Source organism: Hemicordylus capensis, chromosome 4 (genome assembly GCF_027244095.1).
Source record: "Hemicordylus capensis ecotype Gifberg chromosome 4, rHemCap1.1.pri, whole genome shotgun sequence".
Taxonomy (NCBI): domain Eukaryota; kingdom Metazoa; phylum Chordata; class Lepidosauria; order Squamata; family Cordylidae; genus Hemicordylus; species Hemicordylus capensis.
The window spans coordinates 101,859,315-101,885,570 of record NC_069660.1 but is presented as its reverse complement, the minus strand read 5'-3'; the positions used below and the strand labels follow the sequence as shown (position 1 = coordinate 101,885,570).

At 40.7% G+C, this 26,256-nt stretch overlaps 1 protein-coding gene across 12 annotated transcripts in view; it reads right to left on the bottom strand.

The window, feature by feature from the left end:
* The window catches only part of PATJ (PATJ crumbs cell polarity complex component), a 260,848-nt gene that overhangs the window by 43,679 nt on the left and 190,913 nt on the right, over positions 1 to 26,256 (bottom strand). For 11 of the 12 annotated variants that reach the window (XM_053243239.1, XM_053243238.1, XM_053243235.1 and 8 more), the window contains 4 exons: positions 15,106 to 15,198; positions 8,998 to 9,069; positions 8,003 to 8,117; positions 6,360 to 6,496 (listed from right to left, as the gene is read on the bottom strand). In XM_053243239.1, the coding sequence (XP_053099214.1) occupies positions 6,360 to 6,496; positions 8,003 to 8,117; positions 8,998 to 9,069; positions 15,106 to 15,198 (417 nt within the window). The remainder of the gene's footprint in view (positions 1 to 6,359; positions 6,497 to 8,002; positions 8,118 to 8,997; positions 9,070 to 15,105; positions 15,199 to 26,256) is intronic. The other variant, XM_053243236.1, reaches the window with a different exon arrangement.

Here is a 26,256-nt window from a genome sequence, read left to right as displayed (position 1 = left end):
ATGCTAACATTGAACCCCATCTGCCATTTTGTCACCCACTCACCCAGTTTGGAGAGATCCTTTTGGAGCGCCTCACTATCTGTTTTCGATCTCACCATCCTAAATAGTTTAGTGTCATCTGCAACTTCAGCCTTTGCTGCTTACTACAACTTCTAGATAATTTATGAACAAGTTATAGAGCACTGGTCCCAGTACAGATCCCTGAGGGACCCCCATCCTTACTCTTATCCATTGTGAAAACTGTCCATTTATTCCTACCCTCTATTTCCTGTCCTTCAACCAGTTACCAATCCACACATGAACCTGTCCCTTTATCCCATGACAGCTAGATTTACTCAAGAGCCTTTGCTGGGGAACTCTGTCTAAAGCTTTTTGGAAGTCCAAGTATACCATGTCAACTGAATCACCTTTCTCCACATACCTACTGAAACCCACAAAGAACTCCAAAAAGCTAGTGAGGCAAGATTTGCCCTTGAAGAAGCTGTGCTAGTTCTCCTCCAACAAGGCCTGTTATTCTATATGTTTAACAATTTTGTCATTAAGTATGCTTTCCATCAATTTACCCGGCACAGAAGTTAAGCTACTTGGCCTGTAGTTTCCCAGACGCCCACTGGATCCCTTTTTGAAAATCACAGTTACATTAGCTACTTTCCAGTATTCTGGTACAGAGCCTGATTGTAGGGACAAATTACATATTTTTACTAGGACAGAGATCAGCAATTTCACATTTGAGTTCTTTCAGAATACTTGGGTGGATGCAATATGGTCCTGCTGATTTCTTAATTTTTAGTTTTTCAGGACAGTTTAGAACATCTCTTGTCACCTCAAATTGGCGCAGTTCTTCAGCCCCAGAACCTGAGTAGCTCTGTTCTGGAGCAAAAAGCTGGAAATAACGTGCACACTACTGGTGAAGAAAAAAAATTGATGAAGATTTGCATGCATAAAGCTCCAGTTTATTGGGCTCATACAGAAGGAATAATCTGGACATTGGATTCTTTTGAAGAAGGAAGGTTTCCGAAATGGGCTTAGTAAAATCCCGGGTCAGCCTATTAGGATCTTGTCTGCAGCTCCAAGACGTATGTTCCAGTATATGAATGGTTTTCAATACAACTTGCAATTGGTTTCTGGAACTGTTACTAGTATGCTACTGTGCATCTGAGGACTGGAATTGCTATAAGTTTTGGTCTAAAGGACTTGTTTTCTGCAATTCAAAGGTTTACTTTTGTTAATCTGTGCACATTGAAAACATTGTTTTAGTATACGACAGTTTGTTTACAGAATTTGTTATTGTTTCTTGGTTCTTTGTTTTTCCATGATGCTATATACAGCTATTCATCATTTTTGTAGATTAAGTTTTGCAAAAAGCTGGTTTACTCAGGCTGTTATATATTATTTTGGTCTTCACATTTTATATGGGTTTCAATACAGCTACTCTATTCAGTAGATAGATGGTATGTGTATTTTGTCAATGGGAACAACCTCAATTTTTTTCTATATACTGATACAGGTTTTCAGGTTGCAGTTCTATCCATAGCATTCTAGCTTCACATCAATGTTCTTTCTTCACCAGTAGTGTGCACGTTATTTCCGGCTTTGTGGTTTGTTGTGCGTGCACCCCATTTGTTTTTCTGTTCCGGAGCATGTCAGTATCTTCTGCAGTGAAGACAGATGCAAACAACTCATTCAGTTTCTCCCAATCCCCTTATCCTCCTTATTAACCCTTTTCACACCCTCATCATTTAAGGGTCTAGCTGCCTCGCTGGAAGATTTTCTGCATATGATAAGAAGTTTTTGTTTTTCTGCTTGACACTTCTAGCTTGACACTTCTGCTTGACACTTCTAGCCCTGCAAACTCTCTTTTTGCATCCCTTATTGTCTCCTTGCATTTCTTTTGCCAGAGTTTATGTTCCTTCCTGTTCTCTTCATTTGGGCAGGACTTCCATTTTCTGAAGGAAGTCGTCTTCCCTTTTATAGGTTCCCTGACTCTACTTGTTAGCCTTGCTGGTATCCTCCTGAACTCAGTGTTACCTTTCCTCCTCTTTGGTATACATTCAACTGAGCTTCTATTATTGTGGTTTTAAATAAGTTCCATGCTTTCTGGATTGGTTTGACCCTCCTGACTTTCCCTTTCAGCTTTCCCTTTCAGCTTTACCAGTCCACTCATTTTTGAGGTTTCGTCTTATGAAGTCCAATACATCTGTGTTGGACTTCCTTGGAAATGCTCCACTTGCATTTAAGCTGAACTGAATCACACTATGTCACTGTTCCCCAATGGTTCTACAACTCTGACATCTTGCACCAGGTCCTGGGTAACTCTCAGGATTAAGTCCAAGGTTGCCTTTGCTCTGGTTGGTTTCGCAACCAACTCTTCTAAGGCACAGTCATTTAGGATGTCAAGAAATCTGGCGCCTCTGTCAATACCCAGTCTGTGAGGATAATTGAAGTCACCCATTATTACAGCTCTGTCTCTCTTTGACGCCTCTCTGATTTGCTTCTCCCACTCCAAGTCACTCTCAGAGTTTTGGTCAGGAGGCCAATAGCATGTCCATAGTAACACATTTCCCTTCAGTTCTCGTATTGTCATCCATAATTATTCTGTGGAGGAATCCAGTCCTCTTAGGTTTCCTAGCTTGTTGGATTCACTCTGTTCTTTAATATACTGTAAAGTGCTATTCCACCTCCTCCCCCCACCCCGTCCTTTCTATAAGTGTTTGTATCCAGGAATAATAGTGTCCCACTGATTCTCATTGTTCAACCAGGTTTCCATTATGCCCACTATATATGTGTGTTTATTAACAACCAAGCACTGCAGCTCATCCATTTTGGCTCAGAGGCTTCTGGCAAAAGTATATAAACACTTATATGCTAAGTCTCTTACTTGGTGTTGGTGTGTGCCAGCTCCCTTACTGTCATTAAATCTTTTTGACCAGCTGCCATGTGTTTCCGCCTGCCCTACTCCTGCCCCTATTCTGCTCAAGTCACATTTGGTCAATTGCAGTGAAAAAGACAACCAGGCATGGAAGCTTTATAAAACGTGTTTTCTTCTTTTTTGATGGGGTCACACAACATAGATTAAGTACACATATGTGAACTAGTTAATGTTATGGATGCTTATGAAGTAGGGATGTGCAAAAAATTTCGGGCACAGAACGATCTGTGCCCGAAAAGAACAATTTCGGGTGATTCGGGGCCGAACCGAATCACCCCCGATGTCCCCCGAATTTTTTCGGACACGAGCCGAATCACCCGAATTTCGGGCAAAAAAAATTCGGGTGATTCGGTTCATGGTTGATTTTTGGCGATTTTTTAAAGTTTTAGTGACTTTGGGGCAGTTCGGGGGCATAGCATGGGATTTGGGCAAAAGGAGTGGGGTGGGGTGGGGTGGTAGCGCCTAATGAGTGCAGGCTACCACCCCAATTTCAGGGGGATTGGGCAAAGGGCTGATTTTTGGTAAATTTCTGAAAATTTCATGTCTTTGGGGCAGATTGGGGCATATTGGGGCAGAAAGTGGGGGCTGGGGCAGAATAGTGGGGTGGGGTGGTAGTGCCTAATGGGTGCAGGCTACCACCCCAATTTCAGGGGGTTTGGACAAAGGGGTGATTTTTTGAGAATTTTTGAAGTTTTGGTGACTTTGGGGCAGTTTGGGGGCAGAAAGTGGATCTGCCCCAAAAGAGTGGGGTGGGGTGGTAGTGCCTAATGGGTGGAGGCTACCACACCAATTTCAGGGGGATTGGGCAGAGGGCTGATTTTTTGAGAATTTTTGAAGTTTGGGTGTCTTTGGGGCAGATTGGGGGCAGAAAGTGGATCTGCCCCAAAGGAGTGGGGTGGGCTGGTAGATAGTGCCTGATGGCTGGAGGCTACCACCCATCCCCAATTTAAGAGTGATTGGGCAGAGGGGTGAATTATGGTGAATTTATTTTTATGAGGTTTGTCTTCATAAGGTGAAGTGTGCTAAATTGATTACTTCCTCATATTATTCATAGTAAAGGAAAGTGTGAAAAAGTGAAAGTGGGGTCATGAGAGTTGTTTAATTGAAAAAAATCTCATTTGCTATGATAGAATGAGAATTCACACCTCAGAAGTTTTTTCTGAGGTGTGAATTCTCATTCTATCATACCAAATCAGATTTTTTTCAATTAAACAACTCTCATGACCCCACTTTCACTTTTTCACACTTTCCTTTACTATGAATAATATGAGGAAGTAATCACTTTAGCACACTTCACCTTATGAAGACAAACCTCATACAAATAAATTCACCATAATTCACCCCTCTGCCCAATCACTCTTAAATTGGGGATGGGTGGTAGCCTCCAGCCATCAGGCACTATCTACCAGCCCACCCCACTCCTTTGGGGCAGATCCACTTTCTGCCCCCAATCTGCCCCAAAGACACCCAAACTTCAAAAATTCTCAAAAAATCAGCCCTCTGCCCAATCCCCCTGAAATTGGTGTGGTAGCCTCCACCCATTAGGCACTACCACCCCACCCCACTCTTTTGGGGCAGATCCACTTTCTGCCCCCAAACTGCCCCAAAGTCACCAAAACTTCAAAAATTCTCAAAAAATCACCCCTTTGTCCAAACCCCCTGAAATTGGGGTGGTAGCCTGAACCCATGAGGCACTACCACCCACCCCACTATTCTGCCCCAGCCCCCACTTTCTGCCCCAATATGCCCCAATCTGCCCCAAAGACATGAAATTTTCAGAAATTTACCAAAAATCAGCCCTTTGCCCAATCCCCCTGAAATTGGGGTGGTAGCCTGCACCCATTAGGCACTACCACCCCACCCCACTCCTTTTGCCCAAATCCCATGCTATGCCCCCGAACTGCCCCAAAGTCACTAAAACTTTAAAAATTCACAAAAAATCAGGACTTTGCCCAATCCCCCTGAAATTGGGGTGGTAGACTCTACCCATTGGGCACTACCACCCCACCCCAAAATTTTGCCCCTGGGACCCTTTTTACCCCCCGAATCGATTCGGATTCAGATTCAGATTAAATCCGAATCTGAACCGAATCAAGGGTGATTCGGGTGACCCAGATTCGGGCACAAAACAGAACGGGGGTGATTCGGCTCGGGTCCGAGCCGAATCACCCGAAAATCCGAATTGCACACCCCTATTATGAAGTTCTCTCTCATCAGAGTTTCCCCCCAGATTTTCGGAAATACCTTGTTTCCAGAGCAGCACCAATGTGTTAGCAATGTGTCAACTGATTTTTGGATTTCATTTAGACAATTACACATAATCAGTTCACCTCAGTTTCCATCTCCTACCACCACCTTTAGGAGTTACTGTCTGAAACACTTCGGGGTATACGCATGTTTGAATGACAGTGCAAAAGGAAATCTTGATGCGATTGCATTGTGATTTCATCAATGAACATGTGCACAGATGTGCTTAAGTATTTTAAAAGCAGGAACAAGTCCTGCCTCCCCTGAATCAAACTTATTCACACAATCACATTTGTGAAATCTGAAAGACCTATGGCTCTCTGAGCTTAAGACACAGTGATATTAGTGCTTTCTCAATAGAAAAGCCCACATGTGCTTCTTTCCTGACTGGCTTAGTGGATTTCCCACCCCACAACCTCCCAAAGGAGCAAAGAGGCACCTTTTATAGTGGTGACTCTCTTATATTTAGCAGGAGGCGGCAACTGGCCCCATCCAGCCCCAGCACAGCATCCTTCCAGTGGCTGTTGCTGGTGTCTACCTTATGTTTCTTTTTGGATTGTGGACCCTTTGGGGACAGAGAAACTTCTTATTTATTTTTTTATTTTTCTATGGAACTTTGGAAATGTATGTTGAAAAGTGGTATATTACTAAATTATTATTTAGTAGTAAGTAGTAGATGAGAAATCAAATTATACCCTTGCAAAATAATTTTTCTATGTGAACAAGACTGTCTGTCCAACACACACACACACACACACACACACACACACACACACACACACACACACTTTGTTCCCATAAGTTTATTTCCATGCACACACGCACCCCTGACACTTCTTTTAAAGTTTTCACACAAAATCTTTATATTGCTTTTTAAACTCAGGAAGTAAACCATTGTTTCTGTGGGACCAGTTCTGTGTAGCAGTTTCCTGACTGCTAATTCACAGCACTTTCATGTCCAATGACAGAGATTGCTTGCTCTCCCAGGAATTGTCTCATGGATGTGATTGGGACAATTCTGAATTTCATGAAAGCTGCTGAAATTAGGGGGGGAAACGTGAACTAGGTTTGGTAGGAGCTCTAGAAGGAAAACAACAACCCCCCAGAGAGACAAAGCTTATTGCTTACATTGTAATAATAGGCTTGAGAATGTGAAGGGGAAAAAAAAATCAAAACCACTTACAAGTGGTGTATCTTTTCCTCCTACAATGCTGAGACCAAGGCCTGATCGCCCCTTGGATATTTCTATAACCATTTCTTGCCCAGGAACTATTAGGCATGTTGCTGGATCTGGTAACACCAAAGGAGGTGGAAAGTAGCCTAGAAGTAAAGAGAAAAGGTACTTGTCAATAAAAGCATATGCACTATACAGTAATTGCAGAGGAATAATCCAGATGAGTATCCTTGTCAAATTAATCTGAACTGAGGAATACGGTTTCTAAAAATAATCCCTAACTAGCTGGTGGTTTGTGGATCATTGAAATACAAGTAACTGAAATGTGACACAATTTTTTATAAGGCCTTGTTTTGAGGTAAATTTTTGAGGTAGACTATAAACTGACCTTCAAAACATTTGCCAGAAGTGAGAATAACTCGAAGGAGTCAAGGAAAATAACTTTGAGTGGTTTTCACAGCATTTTAATAGTACTACTTCAAAGAAAATTCTTTCACAATTACAGCTGAACTATTTATATCCAATAATGCTGCCTTGCAATGAGTTTTCCTAATACATGGTCAGAATAATAATCTTTAAAGAATTGACATTCCAATAAATTATGCCAGTGATTATATCCAGTTGCAGAATAAAATTAGAAGATTCATTTCTGACATTCTTCTCAAAGGCTGGTCAATATGTTGCTTTTCACTGCTGCTTTCTTCACTCACAAAATTGGTTTATTCACATGACCAGAGCAACAGAATCATGACCCTCAGCTGCAGTAGGGTTGTGCAAGGAACCGTTCTGGGCAGTTTGGTTCAAATTCAATTTGAATTCGAACTGAACCGCCAGTCCATGAACTGGTTCATTAGAACCGGCTGGTAGTTCGGTTTGAGCAGTTGACCTGGTCTAATCAGTTTGATCCAGTTCAGGTGGCTATGCTTGTAAAGTAGAATCTGGTAAGGATTCCCCTTTACAATCAAAGGGGATCCCTAACTCCAAAGGGGTTCAAAGGGTGGTGGGATGGGCAAGAGAGCACTAAACAAGTGGCGGCTCCCCCAGGCTGCACTGGTACTCCACCCCAGCAGTGAGGGCCAGCTGGCTGGTGATGCTGGGTGGGGGGAGCACCGCCAAGGAGCCGCCAGCACTGGTATGGTGCCGTCTCACCTGCCTGCCCCACCCATCCTTTCAACCCCTTTAGCGTTAGGGATCCCCCTTGCTTGTAAAGGGGAATCCTTATGAGATTCCTCTTTACAAGAATAGCCCAGCGCACCAGGCCAAACCAGTTTGATCTGAATCGAGCCGAGTTTGGTTTGAACTCGAACTGCCCCCCATTTTGGGAGCTGATCCATTTCGAGCTCAAACTGGTTGAACTGGGCCAGTTCGAATCAAACCAGGTTCTATTCCAACAGGGTTCTGCACACCCCTAAGCTGCAGCTGATGTATAAAAGGTAAATTTTGGGGTTACAAAATTTTATTATTGCCAGGGGTCGGGGAGATCTAGTTTATCAAAACATTTTCTGGAAAAAGTAAAGGATAGCCAAAGAATTACAGCTTCTGACTTAGATTTTTTTAAAAAACAAAAAAACAAAACTTGCTAAGGGCATGCTAAAGAAGTGGTATAAGACATGCAAAATATTTTTCAGATGGTAGTAATAGTTTACTATTACCTTGGTTTGTGAACTCTCTCTCTAGAGAATAAGATGTCTCGGGTGCCAACGATATCTCATGTAAATTGATGGGGATTACTGTTGAAGACTTTGATTGCTTTAATTGATTACGAAACTGGAAGGGGGGGGGGAGAGAAAAACCAGATTAGCTGAAATCTGTTAAATTTTCTAAAAGTGAAACAAGCTGTTTAAGCCACAGCCCAGTGATCTAAATGAGCAACCGAGTGTACAGCATTTCTTCAAAGTAATATTCTACCTAGCTTTCATGATGTGATTTTATAAATCTCAGTAAAAGGTACCAGTAGAATTTTATTTAACACATGATTTAAGAGCCTTGTTAAATACTGACTGTGTTATTTTTAAAAAAAGATTCCACAGCGATATAATATTTAGCCTACTTTCCTTAAGAAAAGTAAACTTATGAGAGATCACCCATTTGCGTGCGCATGTGTAGGTGTGTCTGTCTATCAACTTTGCAATGTCTGGATCAATTTGGACCAAATTTGGTACAGTTGTAGTGACACATCCTTACACCCCAATGGCATAGTTTGTGATAATGTTGTCCACCCCAGTTCAAGATGGTGGATGTGTGAATATTTAAGATGCAAGGGGGCTAACTGAACCGCCTAACCATTTTGAATAAAATTTGATATAGTTGTAGGGACACCTCAATGTGTAGTTTGTGAAGTTGTCATCCACACCAGTGCAAGATGGCAGATGGATGAATGTTTGAGGTGGAAGTGAGCTAACTTGTGAAGATGGTAATTATCAATTAAAATTATAGTGATAGAAAAGTAGGCAGATTAGTTCTTACAATAACTTCTTATTAAAATTATATCTGGCTGTTTTATGAGTTTTGTTTAAGTAATAATAATAAATAATAATAATATATAAATGGAAAACCAAGTTAGAAATGTTCTGAATTTTAAAGATACTGCAGGATGAGCTATTTTAAAATAAAATTGGTTCAAACTTAAAGAAATATAAATACATACATTTTCTGGAGGTTGTTCAGCTGCAACTTGCTGATTCTCCATCGCTTGTTTGTCAACCTTATTACCGACATCCTAACAAGCAACCCAAAATTAATTATCATAAGGCATAGACCTATGCAAAAATGTGTGTGCATAAAACCAGTTGACTTAATTGCAGCCTTTAATTTTAATTTCTCCCCCCAAAAGACAAGTCACCATTCAACCAACATATAAACTATGAGTTGTATTGGAATCATGGTGAGCAGAAATTCAAGCAAGCAAATTTTCCTGCCCCCTCCTTTCCCACTGTAGCCCATGAGTCCCTGTAAAGCCACTCAGGAGCAGAGGCTTTGGGGAATGGATGGGGCACAAGGAATTTCCCCCAAATGGTTACAAGGACATCCCACAAGCACTGCTTTAAACTAGGAGAAAAGAAGCCATCTGATGTGAGATTACCCAAGACTCAATTCCATCATTTAGAATATAGCAAACCATCCTAACGTGATGGATATGGGCACAGGGAAAATGCCTCCCAATCTCCATGTGATTATAATTAAGCTGCCTTAAATAAGAATGAGGGTGTATAACTTCACTCAGAGTAAAAAGTGCTAACTTTGCTTCTTCAAATGTCCTATATAAGATATGCAATAATATGCATACTCTATTTTTGCAATCATACCTTACAAATGTGAAATTTGGTTTTTGACATCCTCTGCTTTTCTTAAAAAAACAAATCCCACTTACTTCATGTTTTTAGCCTTTTTACTCTAATGGTAGGCTTGTAGGAAAAGCTTGGGGAGATCTCAGACGTCAGAGGATACTGAACTAATACTTCCGGTTTCAGACGGTTGGATTTAGTTTGGTCTACCTAGTCATTTGCTCCTCCCTTCTAGTGTGCAGGGCAGTTACACAAAATAAGAGATAGATTTGATGCTTAATTTTAAAAATTTGAGTCACCTTGCCCAAGTCCTGGGACTGCTTCTGTTCCTTTTATTTAATTTTTTATTCATTTACATTTTATATCCCGCTCTTCCTCCAAGGAGCCCAGAGTGGTGTACTACATACTTAAGTTCCTCCTCACAACAACCCTGTGAAGTAGGTTAGGCTGAGAGAGAAGTGACTGGCCCAGAGTCACCCAGCAAGTATCATGGCTGAATGGGGATTTGAACTCAGGTCTCCGCGGTCCTAGTCCAGCACTCTAACCACTATACCATGCTGCAGAGTGTATTGCACCACACAAGCAGAATATATACATATATCTAACAAGCTAAAACTGATGAGACCCTAGTTCAAATGCTCATTCAGCTGTGAAGTTTACTGGGTAAACTTGGAACAGTTACACTGTCTCAGCCTAGCCTACCTCACAAGGTTGTTGTATGAAAGGCAGGGGGAGAATAATGTGTGTCACCCTAAAGCCCTTGGAGAAATGCAGGCCATAGTTTTAACAAATAAACACAGACAACTGATGACTTAAAGAGGTTTTTGTATTCGATAATGGGTTTTTTTATTGCTTAGAAAGCTCAAAGGTGGGATGAGGTAAAGTAAACAAGGCTCTTTAGTAATATATATTTAGCAACTTAAGAGCTGAGATATTAAAGAGTACAATATTGTAGCACAGAAGAAAATGTCCTTCAAACATTTGTTTTCGATACACGACCGCTCTGTCCTGACATTCTGCTACATAATTTCATTTGAGACATATTACGTTGCTGAAAAATATAAAACTCACTATACGCTCAGCAGTATTTTATTTGTCACAGGAATAAAGGGAAATTTTAATATGAAGTCTTTGAAGCCAGCATGCCAACAAGCTCAGTTGATGCTTGAAGGTAGGATTGATTCAAGGACATACATCTTGAAACTGTAATAGTTGCAAGATGTTGAAAAGTTGAAAAAGCCTCCAGCTAAATACAAATTTGATTATCTTGTATGTATGATGCAGCAGAGCAGGAACACAGATCTTAAAAGCACACTTAGCTGTCACTCAAGCCATTTTCCTGTTAGGTCAAGTCAAAATTGAAGATTTAAAAGAATCTGCTGGAGGGAAAACCTTCCATATCTCCCCCTACCCACATGAAATGTATTAAAAGCCTGTTTTTCAAAACACAGAGACCAAAACATGATTGCAGGCCACCTTTAATAATATACTATGCTTCTGTGAATATTCATATACATTATGAAGGGAAATCATCATTGTATTGTTCTTTGCTTTGACAGGGCCGTTACTAATTACACAACTTTGCACTTCTGAAAAAGATCTCTTGCAGTGCTAAACACCCAAGGTCAGACCATGACAAGAAAAAAACAAAGCTTGTATACTGGTTGCCACTTGATTAGACACAATTAGAGCATTGAGGTGGGGTTGCCCATTACCAACCTTGCATGGGCCTAACTGCACTAGTGTGGGGAGCTTTTGCTTTCCAAGACTGACATTGGGAAAACTTTGGCAGCACACAAATTTCTGCTTCATGAAACAGTGATCACTGTTCAGGCAGAGGAAGCACAGTCATTGCTTTTCCCGTGAGGAGACTGCAAATGGAACTAATGCACCACCGGACCAAGGATAGGTAAAATAACCTGTTGCCTCTCTGAGAAGACTGCTCACTCCCTTCTTCTTCCTTCCTTCTCTGCCTTTAACCACTTTCCATCGGAAGCCTTGAGCCCAGCTCCGGTCTAAACACCTTAGCTAAGCCGGTCTATCTTCAATTTGGACTTTAAAGTAAGTTACTGTCAACAAGATTCTCCCTTAGAATGTTAGCTAAGATTTTATTGCCTTGCCTAACTAACTTTTGCCTTCCTGTACCCCCACTTATCCTTAATAAAACTTTTAAACTGCATTTTGGCCTCCTAGTCCTTTTCCAAAATGCAAAACTTGCTCAAATTGATACTAAACACAAACTACTTCCTTCAGCCAAGCTAATTCTCCACCCTTTCCATAGAAAGAGGAACACAGTAACATCTTGCACAATTTTAAAGCTTTAAGGCTATTTGCATGACATTCATTGGAAAAATCCAGAACAGGGTTTTGGGTACTCCTGTACCGAAAGCTCTCCCTGGTTTTTCAGGTTGAGGCAGTGGCCAGAAGTGCTTTTTATCAGCTTCGGATGATTTGTCAGTTACGTCCATTTGTACTAGTGAATGACCTTAAAACAGCTGTACATATGCTGGTAATCTCCAGGCTTGACTACTGTAATGTACTCTACATGGGGCTGCCATTGTACGTAGTCCAGAAATTACAATTGATACAGAATGCAGCAGCCAGATTGGTCTCTGGGACAACACGAAGGGACCATACAACACCGGTTTTGAAAGAACTGCACTGGTTGCCGATATGTTTCTGGGTGAAATACAAAATTCTGGTTCTTACCTTTAAAGCTTTTATTGGCTTGGCTCCAGGTTATTTAAGAGAGTGCTTCTTTTTCATGAACTCCCCACCTTTTACAATCTTCTAGAGAGGTACATTTAAGGTGGCCGTACTCAGGACCAGGTTTTCTCCGTGGCTGCCCCAGGGCTTTGGAATATGCTCAATGCTGAAATAAGAGCATCTCCTCCTCTGTTTGACCCTCAAGACTCTCCTGCTCTTGCAAACTTTTAATTAGAATTTTAATAATTTTAATAATTTGTTTTATATTGTTTTTACTGTGTTTTATGTATTTAAAAAAAATTAAAATACATTGTCTTTGTTTTATCAAAAGCTTTTTTGTAAAAAGTTCAATACTGGGGTGCCGAATTAAATAGTGGTATAATTTCTACAACCTACCGCTCTTGACCTAATCAGTTATTGGGAGACTAATAAAAATGAACCTTTAGTCAGGTTCCAATTCATAGTACAGCATAATGCCCATAATGAGAAAAAACTCAAATCTAAGGAGGAGTCTTAAACTTCTGATTTAGAAGCAAAATTGGTAGCAAGAAAGCAAAGTGATTTTTTGGTTTTTAAAGAGAGTTCTGCCATAAAAAGGCTTATGGAAATTTCTTGTATTCTATATTATTCACATGCTTATATGTGTTTAAAATTTGCATCATAATGATACCCTGGACTTGATTATCTGGATCACGCATGCCCCATGTAAAATAATTTACTTGTTACTACTAGAAAATAATTGACTGCCATTGTTCCTGGCTCTTTTGATGAATGAACAACTTCATTGGATGTGTAGAAGGACCCATGGGACCATTTCACACAGGGGATAAATGGGATGATGTATCTCATAAGCAGAGTGGTGTGTGTGTGTGCGCGCGCATCCCATTACCATACATTATGAATCTCAGTTTTCAATATTGAGTGCAGAATTTATCATCTGAATCTTAGATTTCACTTTTAAATAAAAATCAAGTTTCTAGCTCTTAAGGTCTTAAGAGAGAGACATCTTTAAAGCCTAACATACCTATTCAAATTCGGGTGGGTGGAAATGACATGTTTCCAAAGAAGATTTCCAAAAGGTTAGGTTCTTCCATGTTTTGCATAATTCTTTCCCCTGTCCACTAGGAGAATTAGAACTATACAAAATAAGCAAATAAATGCACATTTGCTTGCCATAATTTTTGCGGGTTTCAGAATTCAAATGTCCCTGGTGTCAGATTTGGGTTACATTGGTACAAAAACACTTTTTAAAATAAGGACAGTCTTGGGTGTGGCAACTGCTGCAGTTCAGTTTGTGAATTGTGAATATTGATTAGATGGTTCTATAGAATCTGGAAAAGAACACCATCCAAATAATCATCTTATTAATTTAACACCGCACATGTGACACAATTATTCTTGTGCTTTAAAATTCATAATTTTATCATCTTGATGCTGTGTTTCTAGCCATGCATTTATGACAGTTTTACCATCTTCATTACATCTACCTATTTTATTCTGTCTACTTTACTCTCATGAAATGTTTTGCATGGTTTCGTTTGGTTTTAAAAACATGACACCTTAACATGTGAGATGCTGATAGGAATGAAACTTGATCTAGATAAGATGGAAATGTTGGTTGGGAGCTTTGATTAACTTGGATGAAATGCCCTGGATGGGGATGAAATCCCCTTAAAATAGGAATTTGGGGATTCTCCTGATTCATGCTTGTTTATGGATATGCAGGTGACAGAGATAGCCAGGAGTGCCTTTTGCTAAGTTCATCTGTGCCAACTACAATCCTGGCTGGAGATGTCTGACTTGGTCACAATAATGTTGGAATTATTTTGAGCCATTTTGGAAGGGCGGAATAGAAATTGAATAAATAAATCATGACCTTGTCTCTTCCAGGTTGGGTAACTGTAGTGCACTATAAACCCGCCTGCTCTTTTCAGACTGCAGCAGCAATCAGTATTGTATGAGATTCACTGGCCAACAATTTTATTTTGGGGCTTAATTCAACAAACAGCCAGGGGCCAGAGTGCCTCAGGAATCTTCCCCTCTCACATGGACCTGCTTGAGAACTTTGCTTTGCTTCTGATATTCTCCTTGTAGTCCCACTTATAACAGAGGTTTGGTTGGTGGTTCTTCTTCAGCTGTGGTGTGAACACTGTGGAAGGACTTCACCAGAAAGACTTGTTTGTCTCCCTCATCATCTCTTTTCAAGTTAACTTAAGACAGTTTTCTTGCAGAATACATTTTTTTAGTTCGGTATCTTAGGACTGAGTGTTTATAATGTGTGACAACCTGTGCTTTTACATTTAGGAACATAGGAAGCTGCCATACGCTATAGGTCCATCTAGCCCAGTATTGTCTACCCAGACTGGCAGCGGCTTCTCCAAGATTGCAGGCAGGAATCTCTCTCAGCCCTATCTTGGAGATGCCAGAGAGGGAACTTGGAACTTTCTGCTCTTACGAGAGCGGCTCCATCCCGAGGAGAATATCTTACAGTGCTCACATATCAAGTCTCCCCTTCATATGCAACCAGGACAGACCCTGCTTAGCTAAGAGGACAAGTCAAGGCAGAAAATACATGTTATTATAAAGAAATGGGCAAGTGCCCAGATTTGGTCTTAATTTTTTCAAACCCAACATCGTTTTGGATTGGTCCATAAGATATGCAAGGAAATTTCCTGCCTTGACTTCCTTTATTATTCCTTCTTTTTCTGCCCATATTGGTACTTTGGATCTGTAAATAAATTAAGTGCTTACTAGTTTAAACTTACTAGTTTAGTGTACACATCATCCGTTGAGCTTTTCGTAAGATTTTCCAAACTGGTATCTTTTCCACCACTTCCAGATTCGGTGGTACAGCGATCCTAGTAAAAAAGTTTTTTAAAATTTAAAAATGAAGCCATAGTCTATTTTACTCAAATTTGAATAATAACATTATAGAAAGTAGATTTTTGAGGAAAAACTCAACAGACAGTGTTTGCGTTCATGCTCCATGTTCAATTGTTCATCCTGGCTGTAATTCACAGAGCCACAAATGTGTGGATTTTCTATGATTGGCTCTGGAAATACAAATTCTGCACACAGTTCTATTGATATCATGCTCCTTTCTTGGCACCTCACTGTAATCCCAGTCTTTGCCTGAATAGCACCTTTCCCAAAGAAGAATATGAGGTACGGAAGTCTTGGAGGCAACAAGTTGAACATGAGCCAGCAGTATGATGCAGCTGCTAAAAAAGCTAAGGCAATTTTAGGCAGCATTAACAGAAGCATAGTATCCAGATCACAAGAAGTAATTTTTTCACTCTATTCTGAGCTGGTCAGACCTCACTTGGAATACTATATCCAATTCTGGGCCCTACATTTGAAGGATGACATTGCACTTGGAATACTGTATCCAATTCTGGGCCCTACATTTTAAGGATGACATTGATAAACCGAACTAGGTTTAAAGATAGGAAACAAAAATGGTGAGAGGTCTGGAAACCAAGTCCTGTGAGGAACAGTTGAAGGAGAAGGATGTGTTTAGCATGGAGAAGAGAAGACTAAGAGGAGATACGATAGCCATCTTCAAATATCTTAAGTGCTGCCACATAGAGCTGACTTGTTCTCTGTTTTTCCTGAGGCAGGATTAGGTCTAAAAATACAAGGAGGCAGGCTTAGGTTAGACATTAGGAATATTTTCCAAATTATAAGAGCTGTTTGGTAATAGAACAGTCTTCATTGTGCAAGTATAGGTCTCCTATTCTGTTCCATCATATTTGCTGAATGTTTTCAAGCAGAGGCTAGATAGTTGTCAGGAATGCTGGAACAGATTCCTGAACTCCAAGGTCCCTTCCAACTTTAAAACTCCTTGATTCTAGGGAAGTAGCAACAGGGCAAGAGCTGTGCAGAATAGAGAAGTGTGGGCACCAGAACACTAGATGCCTAGTTCAAGGTCTCTTTTGGTTTATGATTCTTCAGCAGACAATAACTGAATATTTTCAGCAATTTGTCCGCAAATATTATAACTGGAAGTGTGTCTAATTAATGAGAGAATGCAAGGACATGCTGAGATTCTCTGGAGGTTCAGTGCATCTCAGATTTTGACCTTTAGATGCATAAAATGAGCCTGTGTACGTTTTGTGTACACCTTAGAACCATTAACAAAACAGCTGTGGCTGTTTTATCTTTTTTGTCTGGAGTTTTATTGTTTGTTTGAAACTGATCTAGGTTTTAAACTTTTGTAAGTCAGCTTGGGAGCTAGTTTTGTTTGAAGAAGGGTATAAATATATCATATAAAAAGAAATAAAGGCAGCAGACTCTCAGAATATGAAATATTCCATTCAAATCAAATAGAAAGCACCCATAGCTTTTATTAATCCTTTCATTCTACACCTATGAATTGCTGTGCTTTATTGTGAACATCCTAAACAAGACCCAGAGTTAACATCATATTGTAATTTACTGACAGGGCTCTAAAAACCTGATTTGGATCACACTACTCCAAAACCAACACACAAAACAACAACTCTATGTAATATATCAATCCTAACTAAAATAATCTCTACTGCATATAAAAGGCTAAATTACAAAATGAAAAGTAATACTGTAAAAGAAGCAGAACGCTAATTGAAGCTAATATTCAACTCTTCACCACATGAACTGCAATATCTAAGAAAAGCATGGGGAAAATAGTACTACTAAAGATACTTATATGTTACTCACCAGGCACTGATAAAAAACAAGCATTTAAACTCTTGGTTTATTTTAACTGTCAAACTTATGGCCTTGGACTAAGAGCAAGGGACATACTTATGAAAATGTGAAAGTGAAATGTAAAGGCCCAGACCTACCCTACCAGGACAGGGTAATTGAGATGGTGGTGGCTGCCCAGCACCAGGAGGAAGAAACTGATTATCTAGACCCATTTCAAACTCATTTTTAGGCTGGCTATGGGGTAGAGACTGCCTTGGTCGGCCTGATGGATGATCTCCAATGGGGAATTGACAGAGGGAGTGTGATTCTGTTGGTGCTTTTGGATCTCTCATTGGCTTTTGATAATATCGACCACAGTATCCTTCTGGAGTGTCTGAGGAGGTTGGGCGGCCTCGTCTGTAAGAAGCTTCAGCCAGTGCTGAGTTCCCCACCTGGCTGGGAACACTCTGCCTTTCCAGGCAGAGAAAGGTGCTCTCTGGCAGGCGGAAACCCGGAGTTGTCTGCAGTGCCTTGCGAAAGGGGCTATGTATCCCTGTTTCCGCATATGGCCACACCCCTGCATCTGACATTAGGTACAAGGGGCATGGCTAGGGCACCAGGGTGGCTCCAGCGGAGTGGCGGCTCGGGTTCTTTGGACCTGGCACACAATGGTTGCTCCAGCCCGGGTGGTTTGCAGTGGTCCCGCTCCTATCTCTCAGGCAGATTCCAGATGGTGTCCCTTGGAGACCTTTGCTCTTCAAAATCTGAACTTTTATATGGCATTCCCTGGGGCTCCATATAGTCTTCAATGCTCTTTAACATCTACATGAAACCACTGGGAGAGAAAATCAGGAGATCTGGTGCAGGGTGTTATCAGTATGTTGATGACAGCCAACTCTGTTGCTCCATGTCAAGATCATTGGGAGATGGCATAACATCCCTAAATGATTATCCAGGGATTTGGTGCTGGGTGCTATCAGTATGCTGATGACACCCAAATCTATTTCTCCATGTCAACTTCATCAGGAGAAGCCATATCCTCCCTGAATGCCTGCCTAGAGACAGTAATGGGCTGGATGAGGGATAACAAACTGAGACTGAATCCAGACAAGATGGAAGTACTTGTTGTATGCGGTCGTTACTCGGGAAACGATATTGACCTGCCTGTTCTAGATGGGGTCACACTTCTTCAGAAGGAACAGGTACGCAGTGTGGGAGTGCTTCTGGATTCACGCCTCTCCCTGGTTTCTCAGGTTGAGGCAGTGGCCAGAAGTGCTTTTTATCAGCTTTGGTTGATACGCCAGCTGCGTCTGTTTCTTGAGATTGATGACCTCAGAACAGTAGTACATTTGCTGGTAACCTCCAGACTTGATTACTGCAATGTGCTCTATGTGGGGCTGCCTTTGTACGTAGTCCGGAAACTACAATTAGTACAAAACGCGGCAGCCAGGTTGGTCTCCGGGTCATCTCGAAGACACCGTATTACTCCTATATTACTGGAGTTACACTGCTGCCAATAGGTTTCCGGGCAAAATACAAAGTGCTGGTTATAACCTATAAAGCCCTAAACAGCTTAGGCCCACGGTATTTAAGAGAACGTCTTCTGCACGATCCCCATCGTCCACTGCGTTCGTCAGGGGAGGCCCGTCTCTGGCTACCTTCAAGTCGGTTGGTGACCACTCAGGGACGGGCCTTCTCAGTTGTTGCTCCGAGACTTTGGAATGCGCTTCCTGCTGACATAAAACTCTCCCCATTCCTAGTGGTTTTTAAAAGAGCTCTGAAGACTCATCTTTTTAACCAGGCCTTTTAACCTTTTAACTTTTAAAATTTTAAATACTGTAAATTGTTTTTGTTTTTAGGCTGTTTTTTGGCATTTTAATTGATTTTAATGTTCTGTGTTTTTGTATTGTTTTATTATTGTGAACTGCCCCGAGACTTTGGTTTGGGGCGGTATAGAAATGTATTAAATGAATGAATGAATGAATGAATGAATGAATGCCTGGCTGGAGGGAGTGATGGGTTGGGTGAGGGATAATGAACGGAGACTGAATCTAGATAAGACGGAGGTACTTATTGTGCTGAGTTGACACTCGAGAGACAATTTTGATTTGCTGGTTCTGGAAGGAATCACACTTCCCCAGAAGGAACAGGTACACAGTCTGGGGGTGCTAGATCCAAACCTCTCCCTTATTCCCAGGTTGAGGTGGTGGCCAGAGGTGCTTTTTACCAGCTTCAGCTAATATGTCAGCTGCATCCGTTTCTTGACCTCAGAACAGTGGTACAGTACATATGCTAGTAACCTCCAGACTTGGCTATTGCAATGTACTCTATGTAGGACTGCCTTTGTATGTACTCCGGAAACTGCAGTTAGTAGTGAATGCAGCGGTCAGGTTGGTCTTGTATTGGATAGCTAGGGATTAACAGGGCATGGAAATCCACAGGAACATTGTGATTGGTAGCCAGGCCCAGCCTGAGACCAATCAAATTTAAAGGGGTTACCCCTTCTCTTTTGGGGAGGAGGGATCAATAGTCTGGTTTAGAACTACTTTCTGTTTTGGCAATCTATCTGCTGAAAGCTGAAGATCCAGCAGTCAGATAAGGCTGGGGATCCTCAGTGGGAGGCTTGGACTGACAAAGTTAAAGGAAAAGCTACAGAAACAGAAAACCTTTAAGGAAGAACTGCCATATGTGGAAACAGGGGTGTAGCAAGGTTGGAGTGGGCCCAGACACAAGATTTTAAAATGGGCCCCTTGCTGATATACACACACAAACACACTTCACAATATATAGTGCACTCACACTCACATCCCCATTATGAATACGGTGAATATCTTGCAAATGCACTATGCCAGGGGGTGTCTTTTAGCCACATGCACTCCAATCCAAACATGTACTCAGAAGCACATTCAAATAGTGTTTTTACACTATTTACACTAATCACAACAGCATGCAATTCAGTTTGATCTTTTATTTAGTACATTTCATCTAAGCAAGAAAATCATATGCAAAAAAACATATGCAACTATTGTGTATATCTATATACTGCAGTATATATGCAATATATATATGCAATATATAGTGTGTCTATACACTACAGAAAGAAAAGCCACCATTTTGATTTCAAATAGGACAGCAGAATGTCATATATGGAGTTATCCCAATTTTTCAGAATTTAAAGACAACCAATCATTTCTTGTGCAATTTAAAATGAGTTTCTTGTGAACTGATTTGCAAAGCCATTTTTGGAAGCAAGTGTACAAAAATAGACTTTTGGTGGGGGAGCATGCTACAAGCACAAAGCAAAATAAAACAAAATGCTAATGTTTAAAAGGGGAAATATGTTAAGTGAACCATTTTCTCATATTTTGCTATTTAAGACACTGTGAGAACTCTGTTGCTAAAAAGCACACAGAGACCAGATTAGAGCTATAAGCAGTGTAACTTCAGGAATAAAAGGCAGGAACAAAAACAAAAACAGATCCACTCTCATTTGCTACCAGAGAATCTATACTCAGAACACCTCAGAAACAACAAAACCCTGTACCTCCATTAGCAAACCATGGGGGTGGTTGGCACCCTCTATGCACTACACCACCACTCAGTCTGGTCCACCCCAGCACCCCCCAAGTGCAGTTATGGGCCTGCTGAAACCTTAAAGAAGCATAAACTTCAAAAATCACTTAAAAATCAGTCCTTTGCCCAATTCCTTTCAAATAATTCTGGTAGCTTCCTTGCCCCGCTTGGGAACTACCACCCACCACACTCTGCTCTAGGCCACCCATCCCCCCCCCACATGAAGCTATACATTTGTTGGAATCCTTATTATTCCCTATGAGGAATTCAAAAATACTTTTAAAATTCACCAATAATCGGAGGAGTGTCTGATTGCCTTGGGGTTTGTGCTCACATTTGTGCTGATAGGTGCTCCACAATAGGGGATAATGGACTGGTTCAATTTCCATTATAACCTATGATAAAAATAATTTTAAAAAATTTAAAAAATCATTAAAAATTGTAGGAGTGTCCAATTGCTTTGGTGGTAGTTGGCACCCATGAGTGCTCCACAATAGGGAAAAGTGAGCTGGTTCAAGTTCCATTATACTCTATGAGAAGAAATAAAAATAAAAATTCAAAAATTCATTAAAAATCATACGAGTGTCCAATTGCTTTTGGGGGTTGGGTGGTAGGCACCCATGGGTGCCAACTACCACCTCACTCACTCTTGGAGGTTTAAACCAGTTCGAATCATACCCCTCCAGTTTAGTTCATATTCAAACCTGCAGCTCGAACCTAATGGCTGGTTCGGTTTGAATTTGAACCGGTTTGAATTTGAACTGGTTTGCACATCCCTACTTAACATGCCAATTCGAGGTTGGAATCTCCTTCTGAGTTCAGAGATCTTTTGGAATACTTTCCTTGTTTTTCTGTCTCTATTTCCATCCTCAAGGTCATTACAGATGTCACTGTAGTACTGCTCCTTGTCTCTTCTAACAGTTTTCTGAAATTCCTTGTGAAGTTCTTTCCTTAGGTCTTTATCTTTCTTGACTTTGTTTTCTCTACTCTTGGCAATTTCCACAGTCTGTTATGACATCCATTTTGATTTTTTCTGTTTCTTGGGTTTTTGGTAGTCTCTTTTCACATTCGTCCTTAACAACTTTGATTTCATTCCACAGTTCCTCTGGTTCCCTTATCAATAAGGTTCAGAACCTCAAAGTGGTTCCTGGTGTTCTCCTGGAAAAGGGTGGGTACATTCCCAAGATCATATCATGGAAACTATCCATATCATGGATAGCTTTGTTTTTCTGCTTTAGCTTGACTTTAGTTTGACTTGGAACTTGCACATGGGCAGTTCGTGGGTCACTCAAACATAATACATGTATTTTGGTAACTAACGTTTGTTCAAAAGGCAGGGCACAATAGTGGATCATTTGTTCTGTTGCTGCTCAACTTGGAGAGTGGTATTGTAGGCACATGAACAAATAGATATATATACTTCATCTAAATCTGTGGATGTCATCAAGTCTCTACACTAGCAGATGGCTGCTACTATGGACCTCAAGATTTCAATCTTGAAAACTGACTTGACAGATTTTCCAGGTACCTTGGTTGGATCTCAGGGCTCTGATGCCTTAGATACCACTGTTCCTCTTAGAAATACTAAAACATATGCAGTAGACCCCTGATCATTTATTTTGCTGTTGAACCTTTTTTTGTGGTGTGTATTGCTATTAGTTGGTCAGCAGATTGATTGATTGATTAAGTGCCATCAAGTCGGTGAGGACTCTTAGTGACCACATAAATAGATTTTTTCCAGGATGACCTGTCTTCAACTTGGCCTTTAAGGTCTATACGTGGTGCATTCATTGCTGTCGTAATTGAGTCCGTCCACCTTACTGCTGGTCGTCCCCTTCTTCTCTTTCCTTCAACTTCCTCAGCATTATGGACTTCAAGGGAGCTGGGTTTTCGCATAATGTGTCCAAAGTATGATAGTTTGAGCCTGGTCATTTGTGCCTTGAGTGAAAATTCTGGATTGATTTGTTCTAGGATCCATTTATTTGTTTTCTTGGCTGTCCATGGTATCCTCAAAAGTCTTCTCCAGCACCAAAGTTCAAAAGCATCAATACTTTTTCTATCTTACTTCTTCAAAGTCCAGCTTTCACATCCATAGAGTGTCAATGGAAAAACTATTGTTCGAACAATTCTAATTTTGTAGGTATAGACACTAAATGGCATCTAAATATCCTTTTCCAAGGCCTGCATTGCAACCCTACCAAGTGCTAGTCTATGGTGTATTTATTGACTGCTGGATCCTTTACTGTTGATCATCGATCCTAAAAGGCAGAACCTGTCCACCACTTCAGGGCCTTCATTATCAATTCTGAGGCTGGTTGCTGTACTCATTGTCATTAGTCTAGTCTTCTTTACATTTAGTTGTAGTCCCTTTTTTTCTCTCTGCCCCTTGACTTTCATTACCAGAGCTCACAGATCATCCACATTCTCAGCTATCAGAGTGGTGTCATCACTGTAGCACAGTTTATTGATTTTTCTTCTTACAACTTTAAATCCATGCTCATCTTCTTCCAATCCAGCTTTTCTCTGTATATGTTCAGCATATAAGTTGAATAAATAAGGAGAAAATATACAGCATCGTCTTGCTCCTTTGCCAATCTGGAACCAGTCTGTTTCACCATGTTCCATCTGGACTGCAGCTTCCTACCCTTTGTATAGGTTTCTCATGAGAACAATGAGATGTTCTTGGACACCCATTTTCCTAAGGATATTCCACAACTTGACATGGTGATGCAATCAAAGCCTTTTCTGTAGTCAATAAAGCACATATTGACTTCTTTTTGGTGTTCTTGGGCTTTCTCAGTTATCCAGGAAGTGTCAGCAGTGATGTCTCTTGTTCCTCGGCCTTTTCTGAAAACAGCTTGAACATCCGGCATTTCCCTTTCCACATAAGGCTCTAATCCACGTTGGATGATCCTAAGCATTATTTTGCTAGCATGTGAAATTAAGGATATTGGTTTTGCACAATCTGTTAAGTCTCCTTTCTTTGGTATGGGAATGTAGACTGACCTATTTCAATCAGTTTTGTTCTCCAAATTTGCTGGCATAGTTTGGTTAGAGTATTTGACTGATTCTTCTATTGCCTGCCATATTTCTGTAGCCATTCCATCTATTTCTGTAACCTTCTAACTTGATAATGTCTGGTGCTGATCTAACTTTATCTTCCCGTACTCTTGCAAATAGGGAATATCTCCTAAAGTATCTTAGATGTTGATATCCCTGCTGTACAGATTTTCAGTATACTCCTTCCATCTCTGGTTGATCTTCTCTGAATCAGTTACTATCTGTCCTTTGGCATCCCTTAGCATATCAATTTGAGGTTGGAACTTCCTTTCTGAGGAGTTCAGAGATCTTTTAGAAAACTTTCCTTGTTTTTCCGTGTCTAACCTCAAGGTCCTCACAGATGTCATCGAATCGAATTGAATAAATTGTAGTACTGCTCCTTGTCTCTTCTACAAGCTTTCTGAAATTCCCTATTTAGTTCCTTCCTGAGGTATTTATCTTTCTTGACTTTGGCTTCTCCCCTCTTGGCAATTTCTATCGTCTGTTCTGACATCCATTTTGCTTTCTTCTGCTTCTGAGTCTTCGGCAGTCTCTTTTCACATTCGTCTTTAACAACTTCTTTGATTTCATTCCAACCATTCCACTCTGGTTCCCTATCAATGAGGTTCAGAACTACAAAGTGGTTTCTGATGTTTTCCTTGAAAAGAGTGGGTTCATTCTCAAGATCATATCATGGAAGCTGGCTAGAAACAAGAAAGGGTGTGCTTCTTATTTACTCCATACTCCCTCCCCCAAGTCCTGCTATACTGCCCCTTTGTGGCGGGGAGGTGTTCCTGGGAAGGATGACTGAAGTACACCAGGAGGTATACTCCCAGTGGGGTCACCCAAAGCGTGAAGGTTATCTCAGCTGCCCAGCTAAAGCAAGCAGGCACAGTTTTTCCACTTTAGCTTGACTTGGAACTTTGTGAACTGTTGCACAATCAGCCCCCAGCCATGTCATTGCTGTTATAACTGAGCTCTTCCCATCTCCTTCCACCAATAATGTAATCAATTTGATTTCTGTGTACTCCATCTGGTGATGTCCATGTGCATAGACACCGCTTTGGTTGTTTGAAGAATGTGTTAGCCATGAAGAGATCATTGGTTTGGCAGAAACTAATGTCGTTCTCCTGCTTCATTTCTGTTTCCTAGGCCATACAGTCCAACTGGGTTTTCCTCCTTACCATTTCCAACTTTGGCATTCCAGTCTCCAACCACCAGCAGCACATCTTGCTTGCATGTCCTGTCAATTTTAGACTGAACTTGAGCATAGAATTCATCAACTTCCTCTTCTGCATCTGTTTCATTATGCATTATGAAGAATGCATTATGTTTCCTTATGCATTATGAAGAATGCATTATCTTCAACATTATGAAGAACTGTCATGTTACAGGGTTGTCCACGAAATCTAATTGATATTTGATAACTGATATAATTTCTGGTTATTTTTAAATTGTTAAATTGTTTTTCAGCTTTTGTATATATTTTTAACTGGTTTTATGTTATTGTAAACTGCCCAGAGACGAAAGTTTGGGGCGGTATACAAATTTGATAAATAAATAAATAATAAATAAATAAATATTAGTCTGCCACTGACCGCGTTGTACCCAAGTAATGTCATTGCTATATCCTTCCTGACTATGAAAGCAACATCATTCCTTCTTTGTTTTTCATGTCCTGAGTAGTAAACAGTATGATTTCCTGACTGAAAGTTTCCAATTCCAGTCCATTTTAATTCGTGGATGCCCTAGATGTCAATCTGTAGTCGCTTCATTTCATCTTCTTTGCAGCTTTGGATTTTCTTTTCCCGCGTGTCAACATCAGCTGCTAGACATCCAAAAGGCTTTTGCCTAACCGCATCATAAACACCATTGGTACTCTGAGATATCCTCTGCTCTCTCAGTAGCGTGTTGGGTACCATCGACCAGAGGGTCCCATCATCCAGCACTAGACTATCTTGTCTAGTCATGTGCTTTTCTTGGTGAAATACAGGAGTAGTTTACCATTGCCTTCTGCTGTGCAATATTAAAAGATGACTTTGTAGTTGTCACTAAAGTGACCGTCCTTCCTAAATCATTGATGCCCAATATAGGTGCCTGCTTGCTTTAGCTGGACAGCTTGCATGACCTTCGCGCCTTGGGTGACACTCATGGGAGTATACTTCCTGACATACTTTGGTAATCCCACCCAGGAACAGTCCCCCGCCACAATGAGGTAGCATAGTAGGACTTGGGGTGTGTGTGTTCACCTTAGATTAAGAAATTATTTTCTGTGGGAGCATACAGGCTTTGTGTTGAATCTGCTCCTGAGCTTCACCAAGGTACCAGAATTTTTAAAGTTAAGAGTTGTTAGCCTAGATACTCTACCCAAAATCTCTACTCCTTGAGATTAGGGGAAATAACAATATATATAATAGTGGATTATAGATCTACAATCTATAATTTGTAACTGCATTGCCACATTGGTTGAAATAAGTATAAACAACATGACGGAAAGCACAGGGCAACAACAAAAGTGCAGTCCTTGCTGATGTTGCTCCTACTAGTGTGCCAAAAACACATCCAACTCTTACACAAGTGCAGGTGAGTGTGGACAGGTGTATGTTCCCGTGGTGGGTGGGTGTGGTGTGGTGTGG